The sequence below is a fragment of the Ascaphus truei genome, chromosome 4, assembly GCF_040206685.1.
Source record: "Ascaphus truei isolate aAscTru1 chromosome 4, aAscTru1.hap1, whole genome shotgun sequence".
NCBI lineage: Eukaryota > Metazoa > Chordata > Amphibia > Anura > Ascaphidae > Ascaphus > Ascaphus truei.
Window position 1 is genome coordinate 120,833,634 of NC_134486.1, and position 12,630 is coordinate 120,846,263.

At 37.3% G+C, this 12,630-nt stretch overlaps 1 protein-coding gene across 2 annotated transcripts in view; it reads right to left on the bottom strand.

Annotated features, from left to right (window-relative positions):
• Positions 1-2,479: 2,479 nt before the first annotated feature.
• Positions 2,480-12,630, bottom strand: part of ESR1 (estrogen receptor 1) — a 284,615-nt gene continuing 274,464 nt past the window's right edge. For both annotated transcript variants that reach the window (XM_075596522.1, XM_075596521.1), the window contains exon 8: positions 2,480-10,811. In XM_075596522.1, coding sequence (XP_075452637.1) covers positions 10,562-10,811 — 250 coding nt within the window. In that variant the 3' untranslated portion in view covers positions 2,480-10,561. The remainder of the gene's footprint in view (positions 10,812-12,630) is intronic.

Sequence of the window (12,630 nt, forward strand, 5' to 3'; positions counted from 1 at the left end):
GGGGCCGCAGGTCTCCTCAGTTTTTCCACGGTCACAAGGACAGTAAGTCTTGCTACATCTGTAGATACACTGGCGACACACTTTATTCGAGCTTGGCTAGTCCCACGAATTCGGGTATACCCGGGTGTATTGAGGTTTGTGACTGTTTTCTGCCCGAGTGCATTGAGGTATTTTCCAGGCAGGGATTGAAGCATTTTATTCCCGCTGGCTGCAATACTGCACAGTATATATATATATACTGCATTACAATTCATGAATTTATGCCATCTGGTAGACACGCGAAGCATTGCAGCCTATTAAATCCTAATCATTATCATTTAACAGATCAGCCGTCTGTCAGCCAGGCATGAACCCAGGCTGGGAAGGCAAACGCAACGGGGCTTGTCAGAGGTGAGGAGCGGCGCATTCCAGGTATCTGCCAGGTACATACTGGGTATTTGCTCGAATAAAGTGTGTCGGTGCAGTATACCGCATGTGAAATCATGTATTTCAATTTTACGTAATTGTATTGTTATTCAGAATCGGCATTTAAATAGTTAACTATAGCTGCAGAGTATAAAAAATAGCCATAGGAGTAACTGTACCTATGACTCCTGATGTCGTTGGCAGAGGAGGAGACGAAACGGAGGAGCGCAGACTGGAAGTGCATACATCGAAAGTGGCGGAGCTAGTTGCAAAAAGCACTGAACGCTGTGGAGATGGCAGGACGATTTCTCTCCAAGGCTGAAACCTGCTTGTACTTCCTGTTCTCCATTCTTGATATGCAATGAATAATTTTTCAATTGTGTGCACATTTATATTCTTGTATTTGAGTACATAAAGTACAGACAACTTGCACTATTCGTCTCTATCTTTTGTTTCCTGAGAACACATCTCTCCATTATGCATGAGAAGACATCTGACAAGAGTGTACAGTACAACTCCTTCTCTCTACTCTCTTATTGAAGTGCACTTAACCCTTATGGGCTATCGGAATACATATGATAGCTGATTGAAATAACAATTCTTATTTGCTGGAATACAATACTATATTTTTCTTTTTTAAATTATTATTAATTTTGTCCGATTGGAATCGTGCATTCCCCATATTATGAATAACATTTTCTAGAACTACTGTGATGGTTCATTTTGGGTTTTGAGCTGTGATTTGTACAGTATTCTATTACATTTATACACTTAATTATCACTTTAAGCTATATTGTCACATACATGTGTCTCACATTCACATTGATTTCCACTGATTGTATGATTATATGACTATTACTGTTTCACTTTTATTTATTCATACAGTACTATCACAATAAGTGGTTGATCAGACTATATCCTGATTTGTTTCTAATCCTCACATGTAGCATTTTCTCATTACTCTGCCAAGTAGACATCACTGTTTGTGAAAACATTTTTTAACCTGCTAGGAAATTAAGGTGCCAGGAGATGCTAAACCAGCTATGACATTCTCAAAGTTAATCTTTTCTCACAGCTCTGCCCGTTAGGCATAACTTCATGTTAAAATGTCCTACTCTGGACCAGCTAGAGATGGTAGGGCTGGAGAGATGTTGGATGGCATACATATGATATTCTCGCAGGTAGCATATTCTCACAGCTTTGCCTGGTAGCTATCACTACCTGTGAGATTTTCCTAACCTGGACCAGCCGGAAAACTAGAGGATATCGGGCATGATATTCTTACAGATAGCAGTTTCTTGTGGTTTTGCTTGTTAACCATCACTACTGTACCTGTGTCAGTCTCCTACCCCAGACCAGCTAGTGATGTGAGGGCCAAGTTGATACTTGGCCAGGTTTGCCATTCTCACATGTAGCATTTTCTCATAGCTCTGCCTATTGGACATCACTGCTGTGATATTTTCCTATGGTACCCTGGACCAGACATGAAATGAAGGGGCCAGAAGACACTGGACCAGGTATTGCATTCATACATGTAACATTTTCTCATAGCTATGCCTGTTGTAAAAGGGAAGCATTTTATTACGGCTTAGTTTGAAAAATTCTTACCAGTACGAAAATGTTGTAGGGTAGTAATTGTTCACACTACACCAGGAAGGTTTCTTATGGAATAGCAACTCTTAGTGAATATGCACCAAATTATTTATATATGTAGGACAAGCATGCTTCACGTGTTGTCATTTTGTTAAGAAATTATTTTAAAAAATTGGTCATCAGTTTTTTCTTTACTTTAGCAAAACTGCCTTTATAAATTTATGTCACTGAAAAAAATAACTTTTGTATGTAAACTATTGTAGCAATAACTGCAATTATTCTAACTAATAACTCAACTAGGAAAATAATACATGAATATATAAGAAACAAAACAGGAAGGTGAATTTCTGGCACTATGGTAGTTTTGGTTTGCTGGAATATTTGAGAATATTTAATCACGTTCAAATAAAACTGGGAATGTGAACATTTGCATTTGCCGGGATACAAGATAACAAGAAACAATAAATTAAAAAAGCTCAACTGCAAGGTATATATTTTTTTTTATTATTTCAACATCAAACAAGTTGAGAAAACATTCTGTAGTTTTCCGGTTTCGACCTCATTCTTTTCAATTATTACATTTCATTTTTTTTCGAAGGTTCAAAGGAGGTTTAAGCAAACCCTTACCAAAACAGAACAGAACGAACAACATGTACAATGCAAAATAGTTCACCTAATACATTTTGGTGCATAAATCTTAAATGAAATAGGCTTAGCTAAGAAAAAAAGGTATTGCACAATAGTAATATATTTTTTTTCTTCGAAATTTTGGTGGTGCATAATTAATGAACTTTACTGCAGATTGGTAATCCCAGCCTATACTGGAATTCAATTATCAAGAACAGTTCTTAAGGCTTTTTCTGATACAGATGAGATGCTTTTTAATGTCATGATAGCAATTGTATAACCTCCAAGTGCATAAAAGATGGCTCACTCATCTATAATTGAACATTGAACTATTATTTAAAATACAGTGCAAAATGTTAGAATTTCACTTAGAAAAAGTTTGGAAAAATAAGTCACAATTTCAACTACTGTAGATATTAAAGCAGATAGCAGATAAGGAAACATTTTTTTATTACAAAATTGTTAGTCACTAAATTGCGCTATTACATAAAACTCCCTAAATATAATTTGTCATTTGTTTCCTAGTAAGAGCAATAATATATTCTATTACTTTCCCCAACTTATGCTGCACTTTGGGGGTTATTCATTAGACTGCAATAGAGCCCCAATCTGCACTATTACAATTTAATGAATAACCCCCTTTGTCTTCTAAAATAATGCAGACACGTACACTCTTGCCCCAAATAGCTTTCAGTCTACATTTGGTGCGTGAGATGCAATGATATGAAGCAACTTGCCAAGATCACACAGAACTAGCACTGGTCACAGAAGCTGGTATCTAATATTAAAGCAGCAATCCCACTCACAGATATTTTTGCTCTTGCTCCAGGACGCCTGATTGCTTGAACTTTTAAAACGCCATGACATGTACAATATGGCCGTCGTGCTCAGTCTTGGTCTTACAGCCAATGCTAAGCCGCAACGACATTGGGAGATGGTGTCAAGGCTTTCTATTGGGTAGACCCCAAAGACATACAGATTTTTTTTTAAACACATCGCTTGTGAGGGGGAGCACAAAAACAAAAATTAAACCGCTGGTGCTTTTATGGGTACAAAGCTACGTTCTCAGTATAAAGTGCCATCCCCAATATTCTATTTCAAAATGTAAAAAAAATTCTATCTACTTTTTTATTAGTTCTTTTAACAAAAGAAAATGTCTCGCTAAATTAAATGTCTTTTGAACCTGTGGGTGGAAGCCTATGCATTCCTACACTTGGAAACTTGGATTTAGACATATATATAAATATAAATATTTTTTTAAAGCAAGATGTGTACACTGATTCTCAACTTTCTTTATGATGTAGCATCTCTAATGAGATCTGCTTTGTAATTTATAGATTTATGATGATAAAATAAATGGTTACTATTTCCTACAGCGCATATGAAATAATGGTTTTGATTTACAGTAGTGCGTAGAGAATTCCAGGCTGAAATGTAAGAGATGAAGCAGATTGCTTATTTATGGATATTTTTTTTAGAGCTGAGGGGATTGTGCTTTTAAAAACTTTTAGTGCAATTGAAACTTTGGCTTGTTTGTCGGTACGAAACTGTCTGTTGCTATAACTAGGCAACTTAAGAAACACTGGCAACATGTTTGTAACATTTTTGGGAAAACTTTATAAAAAAAAACTGTTTGCAAAAATAACCATTTTAGTACAATATCTAAAGACAAACTGGCATAAATAATTATCTGCAAATGAGTGAAATAAAGTTCCTGTAGGCAGCTAAAGAATTTACACTGCGCTAGACTTTATTCCCATCTCTCTGGCATTATGTTCTGAACAAGTGTGGCATTAAGGCCATATCTACTAAGCTGTGCTACAGCAGAAGACACATAGCGTCGCCGGGAGACATCTTGATGCCCGTTCAAGTGAATGGGGTCATATGTTGCCCTCCAGCATCAGAAGGCATAACTCTGGGTAGTAAATGTGGCCTTAGGTCCCTAAGTTTAATTAATTCCTTTTTGACAAACACATAGAACATTAACTGGCTTATTCTATATCCACAAAGTGACCAATTAATTTCGATAGGGAATCGGTTGCTTCGGCGTTTATAAAATAAGTCCCTATAACTTTTTCTTGTTGAAACAATGTTTGGTGTTAATGTTTATTTCTAACGTGTGATTTGAGTAGTATAGTGTAAACACATCTTTGGTGTTAGAGCTTACATCATTCACCAGTTACAATAGGATGTCTTTGGTTTGTGCAGTCTTTTATGGCAAATATATCACACCCATAAGGATGTTTGCATGTCTTTAACAGGTGCCCCAAACCTGCTCCTTTTTATTCCATTGTCATGACATACAGTGGTTAAACGGCAAACGAGTACCCAAAGGGCATGTCCCTTTTAGCCTGCTATCCATTTTTTTACATGGGTTTCCTAGAGGTTTTTCACTGCATACCTTGTACAACCAAATCTGGAACAAAGAAGTCAGTGGACCTACTCAAAGGCAGTTGTTACTATTGCATTTTTATTCATTAATAACCTTTATGGCTTCTCCTGCTCTTGATATAGCACAAATCTGCCCTCTAACACCCTTTTCTTCTTCACTGTGTTAATGATACAACATCACTGAGAGAGAGAAAAGGTATGTACACAATTCAATGCACTGTTGTCTAACACTTTCAGTGTCCGAATGACATCACAAATCAATGATATTTAACTCCTGCAAAGACATTAAGAATATGCCAATGATTTAATTTTCTATTTCACTTTATATATCACGTCTGGGGTACGGTTTTGGACATGAGAAGAGAATTAACTAAACAGTATCTTTAGAAACAGAGTGATCTTTAAAAATATATGTATATATGTTTATTTTAAGAAAACTACGTCATTCATGGCCAACGATCTTTGGCTATTTCATTTGCATACTTCTGTTTTCCTTAAAAAAATAATAGAAATATTAGAAACAAAAATAATTTTAGTATGCTACGTTACACTAGGCATAATTATTATGTTTTCAGTTGAAGCGTAATTAGCTGCCATGAATAATATTTAACATCAATATTACATCACTCTTTTTTGACAATAGACGCTTACAGCAGTGCTGTTTGACTAAACTGAAAATGCTACAAGTAAACTAGAAATGATTAACAATCATAAAGCCATAGGCACAAATGACTGCACATGCAATTTACAACCAAAACCTATTTCTTGGTATTTGAAACCTTTACTGGTCCTGCATATTGGTCTTATTGTTAACAATGATACATTCAATTGTCAAACTTAAAAAAAATTAGGTTAGTAGAATATTTCGTTATCTCCACTAAATAAGGTGCTTTTTACTGTGAACACGTTTTGTAATAAACCAGATTGTGTTTCAGAGAGTAGAGGTAAGCGAATGTGTAAAAAAATCGGCCCGCAAATTAATAGTGGACTTTTTATTACTATATCCTATTTGCCGACAAATATTAGTTTGTGAAAATGTTAAAAAAATTCAACCACATGCATGCAATTCCACTGGTGGCCACCAGTTACACATTTGATTTTCCCAAAGCCTGAAATATGGGTTTTCCCGAAGAGCGAGAGAGTACCTCATCTTAGTTAGAGTCCCAAGTGCTATATACAGTATATAATGACTACTATTAACATATTTCCCAGGTATCTTGGGGTGTCCATTTTTGTGCAAAGGTGTCTCTTCACGTGTTGTATAAAGGTGTGTTTGAGGGGATATATATAGCACTTGGGACTCTAGCCAAGAAAAGTCTCTCTTGCTTCAATAAGCATGACAAAATTATTCTGCAATATACCTTCAATTTTAACAACACTGAGATGAGCATATAAAACTCCTGAAAATGTGTCTGAATATGTCTGAGTAAGTCAGCAGTGTGCAAAGTTGGGGGGGCGCGGGCGGTTGCAGAGGCCCCGTGCTCTTCCCCAAGGCATTTAAATTAAATGCTGGGGGATCACGTGAGGCCTCTGCAACCCGCTTGTACCGAGGCTGAGATGCATTGCTGCGGCGTGTCGCCATGGCAACGCAGCAGGGACATCACACGTCCGTCTCCATGGCAACGAGGTCACGTGACGTCACGTAACCTTGCGGCGTCATTTGACGCCGCCAAACCAAGTAGAGGGGCACGAAAGCGAGGGGGAGCAGGCAGGGGGGCGCAGCTCCAAAAGTTTGGGCTCCCCTACAGTAAGCGACTTGCAAGTCAAGTTTCTTAGGTTTGATACAGATCTATTTGCTAAAGGGAAAATGTGAGTACTGTATGTCTAAGATGTAAAAGTTGGTACCTGCCATTATGATATGTACATTATGTAGGCACTTGCAAAGGGCCGCCTCCTTTCTGCCACCCTCCTGCTCCTTTGGCATCACAGTGTCAAATGACGCTGCAGATGTCATGAACGCGACGTCGCATTGTCATGGAAACGCAATGTCATGACGTCATTTGACGGTGCGATGTCACGTTGCCATGGCAACAAGACGCCGTGTGACACCACGTTTGCGACGTCCGCGGCGTCATTTGAACCTGAGATTCCAAAGGGGCAGGAGGGCGGCAGAAAGGAGGCGGCTGACACAGGCAAGTGCATTCCCATTAGGTGCGATAGGCCTGAGAGTGCAGCAAAAGCATATGGGGGCAAAACTTTTTGCAGCCCAATAATTTTGATGCCATAATGGGAAATCTGACACTTATTATGTATCTATATTCTCCTACTGCTTTTGGCAGAGATTCCCAAATTTCCAATGTCAACATTCGATGTACTAAGGAGAGTGAATGAGGTGTAAAAAAGTGTGATACATTGACATTGATATGTGCATATACACAATGCATTTCTTATAATCAATTTTTAGGTAACATAGTACTTGATACATGGCTCAATTTGTGCTTAACACATCAGGCTGTGTATACAGCACAATAAACATGAAATGCCTTGTAGAGTATTTATTACTTCTCTCAGTCTCTCAGATGGTTTGCTTTAATTTTGGCTTTCATTTAAATCAGCAAAAGAGTATTTAAACAAAAAATTAGATCTAGGTACACTGTATAAAAATCAGCTGTCATCTACATGGAAACAGAAAAATAGGCGAAATTGGTGAACTCAGAGGTAGAGTTTAAAACCCCTTAATGTAATTTAATTTCCTTGAGACTCCTCCCAAACGCTTCCCACTGAAGCTTTCCAGATCATGAACTGATGAAACAGTATACAAGGCAAAACAGGTACAAAATACACCCACTGGCACGCTCTCATCTGGGAAATGGCACGTTAGCCACACACCCTTTTCACATGCAGCTGATTTAAAACAATGGGCGCTTCCACTGGAGCTTTGTGTATGTCCCGCTGTGCGGCGCAATCAGGAGTAATAACTCTGACTACATCTGTACCTCTGTACATTGATGCAAAGAAATGTGCAGTATGTACAAAATGCTTCTCTGCGTCACATTTTGACAGTAATAAATAGCCCTCTATTTGTCCCTTCACCTAATATTTCAGGGACAGTCTAGTGTGCAGTACAATTGTTTTGGCTATGTCCAGATGCACTATTTAGGCAGCTCTATTTTTTATCAAATCATCCCCATTATTTGGACATTTTTCCATTTCTAAAAGATAATTGTCAATGTTTTTTGGTGAAGTATATTATTTTGTAATATTGCAGATTCTTGTCACGTTTTTTTCTTTTTCCTTTACCTACAAATGTTTAGAAAATGTCCTAACTATATGTTAATTGTAGAAGTCAAAGTAAAACTAACTTTTAATGATTTATTGGTCCAGGATAATATTAGGTAGTGCATTTTTGGGGCATAAAACCCTATGTACGCTACAAATCTTTACATTCAATTTACATAGTGCAATTTTGTATTCTTTAATTCCTTATCCACAATGTATCCATTCGGCTCTAGATATTATGGATTTGATAACACACATACATATAAATTACAGATGGGCAAAGCTGGGTATGGGAAACTAGAACTTGCCAGAACATTACATTCCCAAACTAAATACAAAACCAAAGTCCCCGAAATTATTTAAAAAACAAAATAAAAACAAGTGCCCATCTCTAGGTGTTCGCTTTTGTAGAATTTTCCTACTTATTTTGAGGGTATTTTTTACTCGTAATTTGGTAAAAATCCAAAACAAAAAAAATAATTTTGGCAAAAACACAGAAACATTTTTAGAACAAAAACGTGAGAAAAAGTGCCCATCAACATATAAATATATATGCCCATACAGTATGTTCTAATCAGGTGCTAATGTTGTTGAAGGGTAATAATATGTTGTCTATTTATTTAAGGGCATATTAATATAGTTGACTCTTTATAGTTTATGTATCAAAGTGATATTAGTGGTAATATGATGATGGGAGAGGCTGTACTCTATGTGGTATTGTGTGTCTGTTCTGTATTGTAATTATGGAGAGATCATAGAAGGAGTAATGGAGGAGGTAAGGGGCATGCAATTATAACGCAGATTCATCACATTTTGCTTTCATTTCTGTCAAAAAAAATCATCCATGTCTTAGGTGGTATAATCTCCTAAGGTAACAATATGCATCAAAACAAAGGAACTTGATTAACAAGCATCTTACGTATGACATGGCCAGAAGCAGTATTAAAAGTAAACTTAAGGTTTTTTTTCCTGCCACTTTCTGTAAGATACTTGTTTATTATTATTGAGATTGTTATATATTTGATGCAACACTTTTTTTTTCTAGGCAATGTTTATTCAAATCTCATACTTGGCTGTATTTTAGATGCATGATAAATGGTGTAAGATCGTGTCATACTATCTCTCATAAATCCTCCTAATGCTGGATATATTCATATCACGATATTACGCTTCACAATTTGGAGCAAAGGACCTTGATACATTGACACCTTTTTAGGGATTCCAGCATGGGTCAATGTGATGTAAACACAACTAGTTTTGGAGCTCAATACATTCACCCAACAATGGTCAATGTCACACTTCACATCTGTATCAACTATACACGTACATACTGTATGAATTGATTTTCATTCAGTTCATGTCTGGTAATGCTGTTGTTGTAAGGTAATTTTCTATACATTATGGTTTCTGGTTACTATTAGTAAACCATTTTGATATACTGTAGCTTAAAACAACTTACATTTTACTAGGAATGTGTTATACTGAGCATGGCTTCAGGTAATTAGCAAATATTTTAGGTAGTGCACTGTAAACTGTAACATCACATAAAGCTATTTGTAATCGAGGCCAACGATTCCCAGCCTTTGAGGAACCTCAGCCTATTATAATAGATTATGGTTTCAGGATAATCTATCAACGTCCCTTTAAAACACTTGGTGTGTACATTCATATATGTTACTATATGCTAATTAATCTATTGCTCACCCATATAAAATTATAAGGTTGAAGGATCCCCAAAGATAGGTATGGGAACCACTGATCTAGACTCTGGAAAAAGCAATGTTTGGTGCATGCAGGCAGAAATAAAGGATTTTACAGATTACTTTATGTACATGGCAATTAGTCTAGTGAAATCAAAAATAACATTGAGAGATAATTACATTGAGAGCATGGAACTGTGAATAGCGTTTGGAACTGTGAATAGCGTCTATTTAGAATGCTAAAACTTGCAAATGTGACCCTAGACGTGAATATTCCTAAACCATTGGCCATGCTAACGTGACACTAAAATCCTGGCCAGGATTCAACATCTATGGAAATAAACATGTGCTCCACTACAGCAAAGGGTTACAGGTAATAGCATAAATAAGTTCACATGAAGCACGAAGTTGGATTTTTAAGGGTTCAGTAACCCAATGTCTCCTCTCTCATTCTGAAGTATAGCAAGCAGACTATGAACTCTTGCACTAAAAATCACTGATAATAGATGTGTGCCGGAGTGTGTTTATATATGTAGCATAATTCAGCTAATGTGATGCACCGACTATAGTTAGGTAGTATTCTGCTGGGATTTTCATGACCATGTAAGGCCGATAAAAACATACTCTCATACTGTGGTTTGCAAATTCGTATCCTCCTTGTTTACATAAAAAGACTGCAAGCACGGCGAAGCAGCAGCAGCAGCAGCAGCAGCAGGTGCAGCAGTTAATGGGCTCTGGCTACCTTCTTCTGCCTGAGCTGCGAGTTTGTCTTTTGGCGTGTGTATGCGGTGCGCATCCAACATCTCCAACAACAAATCATACAAAGGGACCACGTTCTTGCACTTCATGCTGTACAGATGTTCCATACCTTTATTACTGCAAAGAGACAAAAACATTTTTGGAAAGAAGTGCATAAGAAGCCTGCCATGAAGGGATGAGAAAACAAGTTAATACATAAAGCACTAAGATTAACTGCATCAGAAAACCTACATTTCATAGATCGTGGGACTCTCCAGATGTTGGGCCATATTTAGTAAGTGTTGCTAAGCCATAAGAAGTATTACAGCGTGTAAAATACTATGCAGCACATTCAAGTTAATCTTTCATTGGAAATAACTTTTTCAATGTAAGGCTGGAGACCCCAGCATTCAGACATTTAAAAACTCCCTGCAAACTCATCTTATCGAGGGTGCCTATATGGCGCATCCCTAACATCGACCCCTCCTCCCTCCAACCCTATTGAGACCAGCTGTGCGGCTGGACCAAACCCCATGCTAACATCTAACATCCCCACCCTCAAATTTTAATGGGATCAGCTGTGCGGGTGGACAGTACTCCATCCTCAGGCATACTCCGTCCCACTTTACCTTTTGTTCCAACATTGTTCCTTATTCTCTCTAGATTGTAAACTCTCATGAGCAGGGCCCACATTACCTTTCATATCTGTTTGTCCTAATTTGGTATGCCATTCTGTTAATATAATTATCCAATCTCTGTACCACCATCGCTTATTTGTAAAGTGCCGGCATATACCGCAGTGCAGTACCGTTGCACTGCGCTGCGATATATGCTGGCACTTTACAAATAAACGATGATAATAATAATCCATAGGGATACTCCACAACATTATATACTGTACATTTCTTTGTTAGTATTTGGATGAGTGTAAAAGGCATGAAGTCAGAGTACGACTTAGCAGTACATAGTGGATATGCAAAAACAAAGTAATTATTGTCAGACCCTGTATTTTTTGTTGTTGTTATACATCAAAACCTTTAGACAATTGGGCATGTGTAACTACATTTAGTACAGCTTTACACTTTTTTGTGCTTATTTTATAGGGGTCCTAATGATAAACAGCATTAGTTTATTGCCATGTTTTCAATCAAGTAATGTTCCTGATGAGTTGGATTTCATGTGTGTTTTCCATGCACGACTTATCTCTCATTATAATGAAAAAAGTAGAAACAGTTTGTTCCACAGTGTCAGTGTTTAACATTTAGTAAGCAAATCTGCTAAACTAATAAAGTATGCCATCTTGTGCGTTTTGGAATCCTTTTGAAACCATAGTGTTTTATTGTGGACTATTTCATTTAAGCACAAGATTTATAACACTGCGTAGGGCCAAGTAAAAGTGCATGATAACTACAATTCCTTGCCAAATCCATTTTATTATTGACTTATGGTAACCCTTAAAGTGAGTGTTTAAACTTGGTTACAAATGTGGTGGTAAAACTGTACTGTGAATAACTATAAAAGAAAAACAGGTTGAGACTGGTTGTAGTCAAATTTTGTTGGGCAACCAGTACTCAATGTATGATGGTACAAGGGGGTAGAGATGGGCAAAAGTTTTTTGTGGATTGGGATCCACCGGTTCCTTTGGTCCGTGGATTTAAGCGGATCAGTCTCAAAGAGGCCAATCCACAATTTGTTTTTCAAAGACAGAGGGGCGTATGCACTAAAGGTTCATAAAAAAAAATCACCGGGCAATTTAAATCGCCGTTTTTATGAGTGTTGCTATCACGGTATTCAGAAAGCCTTCATTACCCGTCATAGCAAAATTCATAAAACGGGCGAATAGCCGGTGATCTGAAGAACGACCCTCTGAAAAGGCGAGTTGTATCTGCTCTGAGAGAGCTGTCTCTCCTTGTGCAAAACTCGCCCGAAATTTATGTGTATAAATTTTAATTTTGTT